The following is a 16,506-nucleotide window of genomic DNA, read 5'->3' as shown; positions in this document are numbered from 1 at the left end:
CTCTAGCTTCTGAACTCAGCAGCTGGGCAGCCTGGTCTTCCTGGAAGTGCTTGATCAGCAAAAGTGCTCCATAAGCACCTATAGCCTCCTGGGAAGGACAGCAGGGGAAGAACAATTCAGAGTGGTCACAAACACCACGCCAGTTCCAACTGGTCACAGTCAAAAGTACAAACGATTTCTGGGGTTTTTTTAATAAATAGACGCACACATACACGAAAGTCACTGCATTCTATGGCCAAAATATTTATACGTAAAGAAAAACAGCTTACTGGCCTGCAAAATACTGGACGGTGTGTTCTCAGCTGCTAAGAGGCATGCAGTGGTTGCCTGGGCTCCATATTACCAAGGGGTGCAATAGTATCTACCTCTGGGTCCGCTAGCGCTGGGGGTGGCCGGTTATTTAAAGGACCAGTGTCACTCCTTTACTCCTGAGTGTTTTTACAAAGGTGGAACATGAGTTTTCTTCTAAACAGTTTCCAAGCAGCCATTTGTTTTCTTCCTGAGCTTCAAGCGGGTATCAAACAAACACAGCTGTTTAAACGACATAAAAGACCATCTACCACTGCTCAGGAACTTAAAAGTGACTCCCTTAGCGGCAACAAAGCAATGACCGAGCGTGTGATTTGTACCTGGAAGCATCCCAAAGGTTTTGCTTTTGTTCTTAAAAGGCAGGCGGTGTTTGTTCACCTAGGTCCAACACTACGTCCAACTAGTTCGGGAGGCAGCGTGTACAGCTCTCCAGACTTCACCTTTATTACATGAGTGGAGAACAAAGTACAGCCACAACAGAGTTGCCGATGTACAAAAGGAGCTGCAGGTCACAAAGGAAAAGGACTCTCAACAGGGGCAACAGTCCTCAGCAACCAGGAGAAACAAAAGACAGGCTATCATTTATTTCTCTTGCTCTTTAAGTAAACTATTTGAGTGGGAGCGTTCAATCAAGAGGCAGCACGGTCTATTTGTGGAGTCATTCAGAGATGCAGTCTATGCTCACAGTAGTTCTTTCTGTATTACCGACAGCATCCTCTCGCTTTCAGCTCTGTGACGAGGTCAATACGTGGAAGACACGCAAGACCCACCAGACAACCTGGACAATACATTTACCTTTGAACCACACAACCCCAAAGCACTAAACAATTTTTCCTGCACCGTACAGTTTAACCAGTGCCACAGACAGGGCCAGCCAATAGATGAACGACTTCTGCTACATTAAAAACGACACGACTTAACAGCCCAGTAAATATTTCTGCCTTTCAAGCGTGTCGATGATCTCCAGCTTCACATCTCAAGTACTTTCTGTCCTAGGATTCCCGAACGATGCACTCTGCACACAAAGCAGGGAACAGACCAGTACTGAACCGGAGGAAACCCGACACAATTCTGTCATGCGTATCGGCATGTAAAAGGATACAGCAATTTCAGCAACCCAAGAGATGGCAGAAATGGGACATATACACCTATACTTAAAACTCACAGCTCAGCTTGGTCACAAGAACCTTTGAAACTTCCTCATAAACTGATAGATTCTGGGGCCTACCAAGGGCTGGCAGAATACCTCTTTGTTAAAACCACCACCGTGAAAACAAAGGAGGGAGATTTCCTTGCCTCGAGCGGACTTCAGCCATCGTTCAAGAGTGCCTTAAGAAACATATTCCTAGGCCTCATAAAAATACTCTGTGAGAAGCAAGTATCGGGCATAAACCAGGATCATTAAGGGGGGCAACATTCTCAAAAGCACTTTCCCCAGAGGGGCAGAGAACTCCCCCAGAAGTTTTTACAAAGCACCTAACCCGGGTCCCACTCCAGGTCTCACCACTCAGTTGAACGCTGCAGACCCATACATACTCTCGGGACATTTTCAGGCACAGGAGGATAACCACAGCTGGCACCTGCACAGCCTGTGTTTGCTTGCTAAGTCAGGACGCCTCCTCCTTCTTGGCGGAAAACAACACACTCCCTCCTAAGGCAGCATATACGTCGGTAGATTCCCAGGTCACTTGGGGCTGTAACTCTGCAAGCTAACCAGCCCTCCCTTATTCTAAGGTGGAAACAATTAAGAGGTTCTCTTGTTACACTACCGACATCACCGACTACATGACTCCGTCAAAAGGGTTTCTACTCAAACGAGGTGAGGAAGAATCCCCCTTCCCCAGCCCTTCACACAGTTCTAATAGAAATAAGTCGATTACCTTCTCCATGCAGCAAAGATGGATCCAGCAATTCCACCATGTGTTCAGTTTCAGTATCCAGCTCCAGCATATCACCCTGGGCCAGCACATATGTCAACACAGGCAAGAAGTCATCAGCTCCATACAGCCTCCCTGGGTCAAAGAGAACACAGGCAGCGACAGACAAATCACACCCTTTGACCAGTTCCGGTGTTTGAAAGGAAAGCGTTATTTTGCTGCCTTTACTGACCAGTACGTTTGTATTACTCTAGAGCCTCTCGTTACAGATGTGCAGCAAAGAGAACAGCATCTGCCACTTGGTGGGCAGCGTCCAGCTTCATCCTGTACTTCTAACGAGCACAAATTGGATGATGCAGACCTTGAGGCACGCAAGGGAATTTAAAGACTGGGCTCACCTTGGCGTCAGCTCAACTGGTGAACTCACAAGAGGCAGCCATGCCAGTCTGGCCTGACCTCCACCCGCACTTCTGTCAGTGGCTAAGAGAAAATCAATGGGCATTTTCTTTATACATGCACGGATGACGTCCCCCTTCTGGAAGGATCCAGCCACAAGTACCAGTTCCTGAGTCCGAAACCCAGCAGAGAAGCCTGCATATAAAAGCCTATTAGATTTTACATGAAAACTCTGCACATTTCCTTCACGGAGCATGGTTAAAAACACCAGTGAGCAAAGCCTCACGTAACTCCCAACTAGCTGGTGAAGCATCATCGGTAACGACAGCACGCAACACACAGAGGCTCTGCTGTACCTAGGTCTGTATGTGTTCCTCTTACTTTTACCGCATTTAAACTTTCTCTTTAGAAAACGCTATGTGGCTAGATCTCTGGGGCTGGCCAAACTGTCCTCATTGCAGAAGCGGTGCGATGGTCACTTGAAACATCAAGATCGGGAGCCAATTTAAACTGTGGCGAAACTCCAGAGGACTGAAGGGCTGATACTGAAAGTCAGACCAGCTAAGACGTACCCTCCAGGTATCGCACTGTTATCTGGCTGAGATTACAGGACAAAGCAGGTACTGGAAACAGGTGCTGGCTCGACGCGACGCCACGTTTTAAAACTCTACACGACAAAGCAAGACAACCCAATTTGCTGCATCTTAGCCCAAGCCCCTCAGTACAGTGGTTCACCAGAAGCCTCTCAGTACTTTTCTTTTGCGTGTTGGGAATACCTTACTCAATGTGATAATACAGTATGGAGAAAAAAACAAAGTTTACATCACTTTGGGCAAAGATTCCTATATCCATTTTAAAATGCAGGATTTTGCACAGAAATAAACCAGGTCTAAGCTCCTGCCCAAATCTTGCCAAAGTGCTTGGGGGTCTTTTACAGCCTCAAGCTTTCACCATTCACCTCAAATCTCAAAAGAAAGCAAGCATCCTGATCGGCACAGAGCCCAGCTGCAGATTCAGCGCTTGAAAGAAAACTGCCAACCACCTGCAGCAGCTTATACTTTCTTAGAGAAAAAAAAATCTTCCACTACCACCAGCATTGCTTCACCTTAGCTCGTGACCTACCACAGCAGTGTATGATAAGACATCAGGCAACAGAGCTGCACCTATGAATTCATACTGTCCAGCACAGCGTTTTAACTGTGCCACTGACTAATCAAGCGGGTCTTAACTGGTCTGTGGTTCCATTTCACCATCTAGGTTTCAAGGTCACTTTGGGACTCCTGCTACAGTGTAGAAATAGATGTTATTTCTCTTGCAAAAACACAAAGAAATTGTCCAACGAGAACATTCAGAGGCACAGCAAACCCAAAACACTGCATCAGGGGCTGCTTTCCCCCAGCCATTGACACAGAGCCCTTGTAATTGTCATATTGCACACACACTGCTGAATTACTGCAGCTAGATACTGGGTGTATCCTTTATTACGATTTCCAGGAAAACACTAATTTAGAACCAGTGTCAAATTCTAGGCTTACAGGACAGCCTTTCTGACAGCCAAATTCAAATGCCTACACTCAAGCAAAGCTGGTGGCTGGGGGGGTGGGTGTTTAAGCTGCTTCACAACTCTGCTTCACACTGAATGTGTAAGATGTGCTGCCAGATGCAGAGAGATCAGGAAGGAAGCAGAGAGGAAGAATCCCTCTCAAAAGGGCAAGGAGATGCTACAAGAGCTCCAGGCGAAGGAGACAAAGCTGCAGAATCAGGTGGTCTCATTTCCTCCACCAAAACACAACCCCAGGTTTAGAAAAACAATGACCTTGAACCACAAGAAGCACCATACCCGAGTTATTCTCCATAACAGTATAAATCAATTTGCAAACTCTCAGCAGCAGTACGACTTTCTTTTCAGGCGAATACATTTTCTGCGGGGTCACAAACTTTCAACATCCACGTAGTCTGGTGTTGGAACAAACACGCCCAGTTCCTGAGGATTCCTCTGCCGCACCACCTGAAGGTTTTCCTTCGGTTGTTTCCAAGAACCATCTGCAGTATGAAACTCTTTCAACATCGCTTCAATATGGCTCTTCAACGGCTTCAGAATGCACTTATGCATGGCCTTCTCCAGGACAACACCTGCAATGGGAAAACACAAGTTGAGCTGTCTTCCTCCTCTAGAGCAGAGCCAGCAGTAACATAACCACTCCCAAGAGACAGTGCAGAGCAAGACCTACTTGCTAAGGCTTAGTTATTATAGAAGCTGAGTCTCCAGATGTTTGTCAACAAGAAAATAAAAGGCAGAACAGAATCTGTATTCCATTTTCATTTCTGACAACGTGGGAAGTACAAAAAAACCCACAAAGGCAGACTACAGATTGTCACAACAACAACAACAACAACCAAAAAAGAAAAAAAACCCCAAAACAAAGCAGCAAGCAGGCAGCAGCTCCAGTTAACTTTTTCTTCTGTTGGCCAGAAGTGCCCCAGTTTTATTTTACTTTGAGCTTAGACTTTAATTCTGAAACTTGAAGCATAACACAGTCAGAACCCTAACTTTTGTCTGCTTTGGCATCTTTTTTTGCATGGTTTCCATCAGAAACTCTAACTCACCCAAGGTCTCGTAAAACTTGGCTCAGCTTTAAGATCTTTATGATGCTGGACAGATTACGGGCACTAAACTATAAATGAAGACCAAGCTGTGTTTATCCAGCTTCAGATTTCATCATGCAAGCTTATATACAGCTCTGTCATCAAGTCTGAAGTTCTTTGTTTGGCAGTAGTGTGCACATGGCACAGTAACCTCTCAGTTGTTTTTCTTTTATTCTTGTTTTACTCCAGGTTTTCTTTAACAGTCAGTCTCCATTTCCAAGGTACAGAACACATCAACAGAGAAAGCTCTTTGGTAAATCCTTCCTTTGAAAACCTTTATAAGTGAATTTCCTCTTCCACTCAGCCTCCCTACGACAACATAGCTTACATTAATAATTAGCTTATATCCATTATTTGTACTGCAGCGAACCGCCACAAGCACAATAGAACCCAAGGACCCTTCAGCCTGGCCACAGCACAAACACCCTGGCAATGGGGCAGGACCAGAGCCCAGACTAGGCAGATGTATTAGGGGAGCACAGGGACCGAGAGGAGAAAGAGGAGAGGCCGTGTCGCTACTAGATCACACATTTGTACAGGCTAACAGTGGACATCCCTGCTGCTAGTGGCAACTCAAAGTTTCGTTAAACCTCATGCCCTTTCCAGGTTCTTTCCCTGTTCTTACATGTTTCTCCTAGACCAGTCTCTTTTTTTTCTCCCCCCGGCCTGCCCTTTTTGGGGGTGTTTTTTTTAGAAATGTCAGGCTCTTCCTAAGGCTTGCGATTTACACACACACACGCTCCCCTCCAAATAAACATTACCTACTACTTTTGTTTTCTTGCTTTTGCTTTATGTTTTCATTTATTTTATCCCTGTGTTCAACCAATTTTCCTTTTGTGCCTTCAGACTGCTCCTTCTCATACAAACACGCCCTTCACACACTCCTCACCTTACGGTGTCTTTGCTTCACATGTAGCATTTATTCTGTACTTGTCCGGCACACAATTCCCCAATGTCCAACCCTACTGAGGGCTCCCACCTCCCCTGCCCCAATTCTGCTGGGGCTTTGGTAGCTTCTCTTGCTATTTTCCCCTTCCGAGGTCCTGACGGAGGTGGCAAAGCCATGTCTGCTTCATTCCCAGACGCTTCAAACACATCTAGGTGCTCTCTCATGGAGCCTGCAAAAAGGTGGAAAGAGTGAATGTGAGGAGCAGCACTTGCCCTCTGATCTTCTCTTTGTCTATAGCCACCAGTAAAGGCATAACCAGTCTGACACATGGTCTTGATGGCCTGTCACACAGCATGAAGGGCAGATCTAGCTTCCCACCAGACCAGAGCCACCAATTATACATAACAAGTGGCAACATTTCAAATGACTGATCTTGGTAGAACCACACAATCACCATTGACAGCACTACCAAACCCAGCCAGGAAAGCAGAAGCTTCACCCTTCTGCACAGTGACAGAAACTGCCTCTCCCTGCTATCAGAGCCATCCTCAGGGCTCACAGGGCAGAAATATTTTTCCACCAAGAAAAATGCACAAGTCTCACCCATTGGTATGTTAGCTAGCGGAACTTCTAGAGCAGGAGTCCTCAAACTACGGCCCGCAGGCCAGATACAGCCCCCCAGGGTCCTCAGTCCGGCCCCCGGTATTTACAGAAACATGCCCCCCCGCCCAGGGTTGGGGGGGGAACCAAGCAGCCGCAGAATCTGCCTGCCACTTCATCTGCACGCCAGCCCCCTGTTTAAAAAAGTTTCAGGACCCCTCTTCTAGAGGGTACACATAGCTCCTTGATAGCTTCACTGATTTTTATTTTATATTCTTTTTTTTTACAGTTCAGCTTGCTTCCTTTATTTATACTGCCTGTTCAGTTTTTTTTAAAAAGTGAAAACGTGAATGCTTTTGTAACTTCTGGAGAAAGGCTAACATGTGGCAGTGGCACTACAGTCAGAATTCAAGTACCAAAACCACGGCGAAGCTGTGCCTTGCCAAGTGACTTCCAAAGCAGGCTCTCGAGCCTGTCAACAAGACAGTCAAGTCTGGAGTCCCAAGGGAACTCTGCGCCAGCTCTGGCAGTGCGACTGAGCTCTCTGACCAAGTACACTGCCGTCCAGAAATGTAAGGGGGCTGAAACCTCAGGCTCATTTACAAACTAGAAAAATGACGCTACCTGACTGGACGCGCTGGTTCAAGCGCCCAGCAGGCCCGGCTGCGTAACCACGAGGCACCAGCAATTCCTCGCGCTTGCCCTTTGTAATACTTTGTACAGAAAGACAGCAGCCGCGGGGGCGGGGGGGAATTTCCGCCGCCGGCTTTCTTTTTCGTCGTGCCCGCTCGCAGGGGCTGAAGAGGCTCCGGAGCCGCCCCCCTGCGCCAGCGTTACCGCAGGCCCCAGGGCAGCCCCTGCGGCCCCAGCCCGCTGCCACGGCCCCGGCCGGCGGCTGGGGGAAAGACAAAGCCCCGCGCAGAGCTGCGGCGGCTGCGGCGGCTGCCCGGGCACCCGGAGGCGGCGGGGGGGGCGGCAGGGCGCCGCGGGCCGACCCCCCTCCCGGGCCCCGCCGCCGCTCCTCGCCTCCTCGCTGAGGCAGCGGCGCAGCTCCGAGTGAAAAAAAGGCAGCACCGCGAGCAGCCCGCTGAGCACCGCCACTGCCGGGGAGACGAGAACCGCCGGCAGCCCCGCCGCGCCCGGGCCGTCCTCCCGCCCCAGCCCGCCCGCCGCCGGCACCAGGCGCTCCCTGCCGCGGCCGAGCGCCGGCCCGCCACGTCCGCCCCGGCCGGCCGCTGCCCGACGGGGAGGCCCGGGCCCGCCCGCTCACCCAGCGCGCCGCCGCACGGCCCGGCCCGAAAGCCTTCCAGGCTCCCGGGGAAGCCCCGCACCGCCGCAGCCGCGCCGGGGCGCCGCGTGGCCGGAAATTAAACCCGCCTTCCGGGGCCGGGCCGGGCCCGCCGCCGGCCACGGGCATGCCCACGGCCCCGGGGGGGGTTGCCCCTGTGGGCCCTGCCGCCCTCCCCCCCCCGCTATAGCCCCTGTCTTGCCCCTCCAGCCCCCTGCCCCTCCCGGCCCCCCTCTGCCCACACCCGCACCCCCATCCCTCCCCAAAACTGTGCCTGCCCGGAGAGCCCCCCCCGCTCACTCCGTGCGCCCCCCCCCGTGTCCCCCGCCCCCCTGCCTCCTCCGACCACCTGCCCCCCCCGCGCCCCCCTGCACCCCCGCCCCCCTGCCCCCTCAGCCTTTACAGCCCCGGTTTGCTCCCTCATAGCCCCTGCAGCCCCTCCTAACCCCTATAGCCCCCATCCTGTCCCCCCCGCCCCCTCACCACTTGCCTGCTCCAGGGGGGTGGGGCAGCCCCCCCGGGCTGTTTGCTGCTGGGGAGGCACCGGGGGGGACAGCTCGCACGCCCCCCCCCCCGCTTGGGGTGTGTGTGCCAGTGCCGCCCCCGGCCCCCTTACCGTGTCCGCCGTCCTGGGCCCCCCCCTTGCCTGGGGAGGGGGCTCGACCTGGGCCCTCTGTGGACCCACCAGCAGGAGCTGGGAGTACAGAGGAACGGGCTGGGGGCACAGCTGCCCTATGGCCCCCCCAGCCCCATGGCCCCCCATGGGCTCCCCCACGAGGCCCCTGTGCCTCCCATCCACCCCAGATGCCCCCCAAGCCCCCCAGAGGACCTTGTGCCCTCCAACCAGCCCCCCAGCCGCTGCCAAGGCCCCTGCATAGTCACTGCACCCCCCAGCTCACCTAAAGGACCTAAGGCCCTTCGCAGCAACACTACTGCCCCCCCAGAGGCCCCTGTACCCCCCCACCTGCCCGCCAAGTCCCTCCAGAGGCCCTTATGCCCCCCCAGGCCCTCAAATAGCCTTATGGCCCCCCCAGAGGCCCCAGAAGCCCCCAGGCCCCCTCACTAAGGCCCCTATGCCTCCCCAGACCCCTATGGGCTCCCCAAAACCCCCAGAGGCTCCTGTGCCCCCCCCCCCCAGAGCCCCCTATCCCTCCCAAGCCCCCCCAGAGGCACCTGTGCCGCCCCCCGAGGCCCCTATGCCTTCCTAGGGGCAGGGAAGACTCTATGGCCCCTCCAAGCCTCCCCAGAGGCCCCTGTGCCCCCCCCTCCAGCACCAACGAGCACCACGGGCCCCCCCAGAGGAACTTGTGGCCCACAACCAGGCCCCAGGACACTTCTGTTTGTGGTTCTCACTTTGCCCTGGTAGCCATGTGAAGCACACCACAACAGTTGTGCTACCTACTTTCTGGGGTGAAATGGGGAGAAGCTGACATTTGCACTCGGCCGCAGCCAAAATGCTCCACGGCACCACCCATGCACAGCTCCACCAGAGAAGATGCAGGATGGATTTCTGTTTGTGGTTCTCGCTGTGCCCTGGTAGCCATGTGAAGTTGCCTTCCTCACCTCTGTGAGGAACGCGAGCTCCCGCAGAGATAACTCACCAATGTCCAGCTGGGAGACAGGTCTTCAAACCGCGTACACCTCTTCCTCACCTGGGAATCGCTCTTGGACCGTAGCAAAAGTCCCGAGTCCTGTGACCAGGAAAACGGCACAAAGGCTGACCACAGGGAAGAGCGAAACTCTATGACGTGCCAAATGCTTTCTCAGACTAGATCTGGGCACGCTTTCGCTCCTGGTTGACCAAGAAGCTGGAATTGCTGCGATTCACAGCTCCACCGACGCTCAATAGCAGAGTCTCACCTGGGTCACCAGAAAATGATCCCGTAAAGGCGGTCACGGTGAAAAACCCTCTCAGACCGTCGAAAAGTCACCTCCTCTGGGCCATGGCCGCTCTGACAGGGCTCTTCCCAAAGCAGCCAACTCTGTTCCTCATGCCGACCAGGAGTCTCCCTTTTCCCCCAGCTCCATCACAATGTACACTTTTCCAGCTGATGTCTCAAAAATCTCATCGGTTTTGATGATTGAGGGGTGGTGCAAACATCTCAAAGCCTCCATTTCCCGTCAGGCACAGGGGACGCTCACCTGAGAGCAGCTCCTGGCTGCACTGTGAGAGGGGGGCGAGGCCCGGCAGGAGGCCTCATAGCCCTGCGCACAGGTTCCCTCTGAATTCAGCTGTTCCATTGCCTCAGGCAGCCAACACAGAAAATGGTGCTGCCGGGCATGCGGTGCCACGGTTTGAAACTCCAGTGCCAAGCCAGAAGGGGGGAAACTGTCAACCCGCTTGGTCCTTGATGTCAGAAAGCGCTTCCTTGCCTAGTTTCTTACCCGTTGCAACTCTCAGCTACACCACATGCTTGAGGTTTTTCTGGGCTTCTCTCCGGGAAGGAAAAGGATGCCCAACTGCATGCATGCGTGTAATCACTAGAGCGTTTTGGAGTTTAAACTGTGAAAAATTACGTTTCAAAAGAGAATCACAATGACACCCATTACCACCCAAGGTTCATGCCAGATGTTCTCCATAAAGGAGGACAGAGAAAGGTGTGGCTATATTGCCCACAGAACGCCAGAATCATTTCAGCTAGCAGGCACCCTGGAAGGTCTCCCATGCCTCCTCCTGTTCTAAACAGCCACAGTGAAGGAAAGGCTCCACGGAAGGAAAATCCTTCTCTCGTCACAGCTAGGGGTGCCACCGAGGCACTTCCTGGGTCCCAGTGTTACAGAAAGAAGTCTGAAGCACTCTCCTCCAGAACCGATTCTCGTCTAAGAACAGCCAAAGGTCAGGGAAATGCACAAGTGGAAAGATGCCTGAGACAGAGACATAAATGCACATACACGTAACAGTTTACTATGAGGTTTGCTTCCTCAGGCAGCAATGTTCAAGTATCCTCATCAGTCTTCCTCCCCACCTTTATCCAGTCTTCCCTATTTCTGTTTCAAACGTCTGTAAAAACCTCTTTCAGTTTATTCTGAGAGGTTTGTTGTGCACCTCATTTCGTTCGTAGCATGGTCCTGCTGCCCTGCTAATATGGCAAAATGTCAAGAACCAACTCTAGACGGAGCCCCCAGACGTCTGGCCAACAGCTAAACTACCGAAGGTCTGGCTTTTCTCACCAAAACAGCTACTCTCAGGACAAGGTCTTAAAAACGGAGGGCTTTAAAAACAAGTGGCTCATGTAGGTGCTCCTACGCCCCCCTGCCATGGGCAGGTTCCTCGTGAGACCAAGGTGCTGCGGGGTGGTGCGGTGCAAGCATTAGTTAAACCAGACCAAGTTTACGATGCAAAGGAAATGGTCAAAGTCCTCGGTTTGAATGGCAGAGAGGCACCTGGAAGTCAGCTAGAGGCAAGTTCCGGCCAGAGTGCCGGCTTGCTGCCAGCACCAGCCCAGGGCTCTCCCGAGCAAGTGCCAGGACACCCTGAGGACAGAGGCTGACTCAAATAACAGGCCCTGGGAGCAAGGGCAGCAGAGGCCCCAGCTGGTCAGCAGCTGGAGCGCCAGAGGCACGGGCAGAGGCCCAAGGCGTGGGCTCTGCTTGGCATGGAGAAGAAGGAGCACAGGGGCTCTCCAGCTCTGCCTGCCGGCATGGGCCTTGCCTGCACACGTCTTTCTCCCAGGATGGACCAGGCACAGGCAACCACTGGCGGAACGTGCTCAGCTTTTATTGCTCTCAGAACGTGCCCAGGGTGGAGCAGAGTCTGGCACCACAACGTCCTCATGGCAGCTGAACGTGTTGGGCGCCATCCATGCACCCATGCCTCGCGTGCCTCCCTGTGCCACACCCTCTGGGTACCGCACAGGATCAGGGCCAGCTGCCATCTCTGGGGACCCCTCTGCCAGCACGGCGCTGCTGCTCTTGCTGTGGCCTGATGCAAGAAGGGCAGAAAGCCTTGCGCAGAGCCCTGAGCGCCCTGCGGAGGAGGGAGGGCCGTCGCCGTCGAGCTGGGGCATGCGGGAGGGCAGCCATGCCTGTGGAAGGAAGACAAGTGTAGGCAGGGGGCTGGGCAGGTACCGGGCAAGATCCTGCCTGCTCCCCACCACCAAGAGCTTTCCCCAGGGAGTGGTGGCCAGGGAACGGCCAGCCCCCATGCACGCAGTCCTTCTGCTTTGGCCTGGGTGCACATTGCCGGGACGGCTGGGCTAAGCCTTCCCTTGCCGGGCCAGCGCTACACTCGGGGATGTACCTGGCTCATCCTCGGGCTCATCCCTGGGCGTGGAGCAGGGCCACGTGTTATCGCTCTGCTCAGGGGCTGGCTGCCCCTCCTGGAAACCACCACGGGGGTCCTGGAATGAGGGGTGGGCCATAATGCTGTGGATGGCGACGTCTTCCCCTTGGCACAGCTCTTTGCCACCGTCGTCGTCTTCCCGCTTGTCCTCCTCTATGGCTGAGTGCCCTGGCTGCTCCTATGAAAACATTAACAGCCAAAGGAGATCCAAGCATCCGTTATTGGCTACCGGGGGAAACACAGGGGCTTAGGGACATGCTTTAGTGGTAGACTACGCAGTGCCATGTGTCGGGTTGGTTAGGTTTATGGTCCCTGCAGCCAGAGGAGGGCTGTGCGTCACCTCTGTGCTGGGAAGCCACATGCATGTGGAGAGCAAGAGCACAGGCAGGGGATGGAGGGGATGTCAGCGGGCTGACACGGACAGCACCAGCCATCTCCCTGCTGCACATGGCCTGGACACTGCACCTGCCGGCCGTAGCTCGTGGTGCTCAGTGCTGGTCACGCGCCCCTGGCTCACCTGGTGCCAAGAGTCCCAGGACAAGGGAGACCCCGTGGCATCTGTTTCATCTTCTACTGCTGGCTCAAGGTGGGGTGCAGCAGCATCATGCAGAGAGATCTGAGGCAGCAATGAAGCCAGATCTTCCTCGTGCGCTGCTGGGGAGAAAATGGCTGTGCTGGCCTCTCCTTGATGGTCTCCAGACATGGCAGAAGCCGTGTGTTCTCCATCCTCACATTCTGCTGGCACTAGAGTGGCTGAGTTGGGCTCTCTCTGACGCTCTCCAGGCAAGGAAGACTCACTGTCCTGAGATGCTGCAGGTGTTGCTGCAGTCACCACATGCATGGTTTGTGCTGGGTCCCGCTGTTCTACCAGCTGCCTGTTGGGTCTCTGAATCGCTGTCACAGCCTTGTGCAGGATCTCACTCACGTCCCACTGGTCTGTGTCCTGCAGAGGTGCGGCGCAGGCTGCGGGGCTGTGTGGAGCAGCCGCCTGGCTCTCTGCCTGTGCTGCTGTGGGCTGCTCACTGAGGAGAGGAGATTCCTGTGCCTTTGCCACCTCTTTTCCTATGAGAGTTAGAGGTGCACAGTGCCCCTCTTCCTCAGGAGCGGTTGCCAGGGAAAGAGCTGCTGGCTCAGCATCCATGGGTTCCTCCGGGACAGGGAACATGCTCTGCAGGTCTCTAGCTGTGTCTCCTGCTGCCCCTCTGCCTACACTGCTCAGCCAGCAGGGTCCATCCTGGGGAACAGCGTGGGGGTCCTGGAAGAACTCCAGGAATGAGGGGTTGACCCAGATGCTGTGGTAGATGATGTTCTTATCTTGGGACAGCTCTTTATCATCGTCATCTTCCCAATTGTCCTCCTCAGACATGAACCCTGGCGCATCCTATAAAAACATTAACAGCCAAAGGAGATCTAAGCATCCGTTATTGGCTACCGGGGAAAGACAGGCGCTTAGGGACATGCTTTAGTGGTAGACTACGCAGTGCCATGTGTCGGGTTGGTTAGGTTTATGGTCCCTGCAGCCAGAGGAGGGCTGTGCGTCACCTCTGTGCTGGGAGGCCACTTGCATGGGGAGAAGAAGAGCACAGGCAGGAGATGGAGGGGATGTCAGCGGGCTGACACGGACAGCACCAGCCATCTCCCTGCCGCACACACCCTGGACACTATACGTGCCTACAGGACCTTGTGATGGCCCGTGCCCGACATGCACTCCAGGCTCACCTGGTGCCAAGACTCTGCAGACAAGGGAGAATCCATGTAACCTCTTTTATCTTCCCCTGCTCGGTCAAGGTGGGGTATGGCAGCATCATCCAGAGAGATCTGAGGCAGCAATGAAGCCAGATCTTCCTCGTGCGCTGCTGGGGAGAAAATGGCTGTGCTGGCCTCTCCTTGATGGTCTCCAGACATGGCAGAAGCCATGTGTTCCCCATCCTCACATTCCTCTTGCACGAGAGAGGCTGTGCTGGCCTCTCCTTGATGGTCTCCAGACATGGCAGAAGCCATGTGTTCCCCATCCTCACATTCCTCTTGCACGAGAGAGGCTGTGCTGGCCTCTCCTGGAGGCTTTCCAGGCAAGGAAGACTCGCAGTCCTGAGTTGCTGAAGGTGGTCTTGGTGCCATCACCACATGCACGTTTTGTGCTGGGTCCCGCTGTTCTGCCAGTTGCTGACCGAGTCCCTGGATCACAGCCACAGCCTCGTTCAGGACCCCACTCATTTTACACTGGTCTGTGTCCTGCAGAGCCATGTTGTAGGCTGCGGGGCTGTGTGGGGCAGCCGCCTGGCTCTCTGCCTGTGCTGCTGTGGGCTGCTCACTGAGGAGAGCAGAATCGGGTGCATTCATTGACTCTTGTGCTATGGGAGCTAGATGTGCGCAGTGCCCCTCTTCCTCAGAAGGTGTGGCCAGGGCAGCAGCTGCTGGCTCAACTTCCACGGGTTCCCCTTGCATAGCTGAAATGCTCTGTAGGTTGCCAGCTGCGTCTGCTGCTGCCCCTCTGCCTACACTGCTCAGCCAGCAGGGCCCATCCTGGGGACCAGCGTGGGGGTCCTGGAAGAACTCCAGGAATGAGGGGTTGACCCAGATGCTGTGAATGGTGATGCCCTCTTCTTGGGGCAGCTCATTGTCTCTGTCTTCTCCCCAGTCTTTTTCCTTTGGCAGGGACCCCGGGCTGTTCCGTGGCCTTGCTGCCCTTGCCCAGTTCTTCTTGGGGACACGAGCCGCTGCGCTTGCATGACTGCCTGTCCTGCTGGGCTGGGCTTTCTGATCCTCCGTCTTCACTGACGGCATGGCCACATGCTCCTGAAGAGCCTTGTGGTGCTCCCGCAGCGATTTGCCTTTGCACTTGTTTTTGGTGAGCGTCACCTGTGTTTTGAGATCGCGCTCTTCCGCTTGTCCCTGCTGCCCTGAAGCCACATCCCGCCTGCCCAGGGAAGCTGGCACAGAAACCCTGCCAGCAGCACCGGTGCTTTTACGTGCATGAGGATCAGGCACGTGCTGACCTGCAGGGGCCTTGCCACTGTGGGCCACCCGGACCTCCTCTGATCTTGCCATCTTCGCCGCACCCAGCCTGTGTTCCCGATGCCACTGTGCCGCTGTCTGCTGGCTGGGTCGGTGACTCCCAGTGAAAACCTTGTCCGGGTCCGTACTCAAAAGGCACCTCTTTGTCTCCCTCCCAGCTGTGGCATTGGCTGCAGGGCTGTGTGGGGCATGCCTCCTGCTCTGCGCACTGGTGGCTTTCCCCTGCTCACCAGGGATGCCCCAAGTAGATGGGACAAGCTGTCGGTGTCTGCTGGTTGCAGTGCTGCTGGCCTTTCCCCTGCCCTGGGCAGAAGCTGCAGAGGCTGCTGCTGGCAGAGGCGGGAGCTTGCAGCAAGTGCTGGCAGCTCCTGGTGCCCGAGCTGCGTGCACCTTCTGTGGTGCTGCTGCCTGCCTTGCTGGCAGACGGGCTGTCTCCTCCCGCCTCACCCTGATGGAGGGCATTGCCACCCTGCACGCCGGGCTGTCCGTCTGCAAGAGAAGGCGAGGAGAGAGGCTGAGTGACTGTGGCCCTTCGCCCGTGCCCCCGTGTCCCAGCTGGAAAAGCCCCTGTGCCGGCTCCCCTGCCAGCCCCCAGGGCAGCACTCGGCCCCACAGGGAGTTGCCGCTCGGCTCCCAGAGCTGGCTGGGGAGCGCACTGCTCCGGCCATGGCCCACAGTGACTCCTGGGAGCATCCCCAGCATGCCCCGGCAGCCTGCAGGCACGGTTTGGGGGGCTCAGCTCGCTACGTGACCGGGCCCTCCCGTCCCCTCCTGCAGCTCCCGCCTGCCTGTCGGCAGTGCCTGGACTCAGGAAGACGTTTGTCCCGGGCTCCCTCGGGCTCCCTACCTGTGCACGTCGGCTCCCAGCGGCCTGCGAGCTCTGTGGGCAGGGGAGCGGTGGCAGCCTGTTCCCATGGGGCGACGAAGCCTGTCCCTGGCTGTCCTGCGGCGCTGCCAGCGGCTGCCTGTGGCCCATCTGCGGGCAGGAGGAGGAGAAGTCAAGGACTGGAGGCGGCTGCCTTGGCACAGCGGCCCCCACAGTGGCGGCAAGCCCGGCCCTGGAACTAAGGCAGCTCCGCGTGGCCCTGTCCCACCACCGGCCTCCCCCTCCTGCCCCGTCCCTCACCTGGCGCCGGTTCTGCAGGCCCGGCAGCCTGCTGTTGGGCTGGGGGGGGGCGTTTGCCTCCTCATGCGTGGGCATCTT

General features: G+C 55.3%; 1 protein-coding gene across 1 annotated transcript; it reads right to left on the bottom strand.

The window, feature by feature from the left end:
* Nucleotides 1-682: 682 nt before the first annotated feature.
* Nucleotides 683-10,246, bottom strand: LOC130143389 (ras and Rab interactor 2-like). The gene is given in 7 exon segments (XM_056326075.1): nucleotides 683-811; nucleotides 2,190-2,321; nucleotides 4,423-4,524; nucleotides 4,527-4,715; nucleotides 7,988-8,084; nucleotides 9,607-9,696; nucleotides 10,148-10,246. Coding segments are annotated over 7 exon segments (837 nt in total). The 3' UTR covers nucleotide 683.
* Nucleotides 10,247-16,506: the final 6,260 nt, after the last annotated feature.

This window comes from Falco biarmicus, unplaced genomic scaffold, assembly GCF_023638135.1.
Source record: "Falco biarmicus isolate bFalBia1 unplaced genomic scaffold, bFalBia1.pri scaffold_27, whole genome shotgun sequence".
NCBI lineage: Eukaryota > Metazoa > Chordata > Aves > Falconiformes > Falconidae > Falco > Falco biarmicus.
The sequence above is the reverse complement of the archived record's forward strand: the minus strand, read 5'-3'. Positions and strand labels throughout refer to the sequence as shown.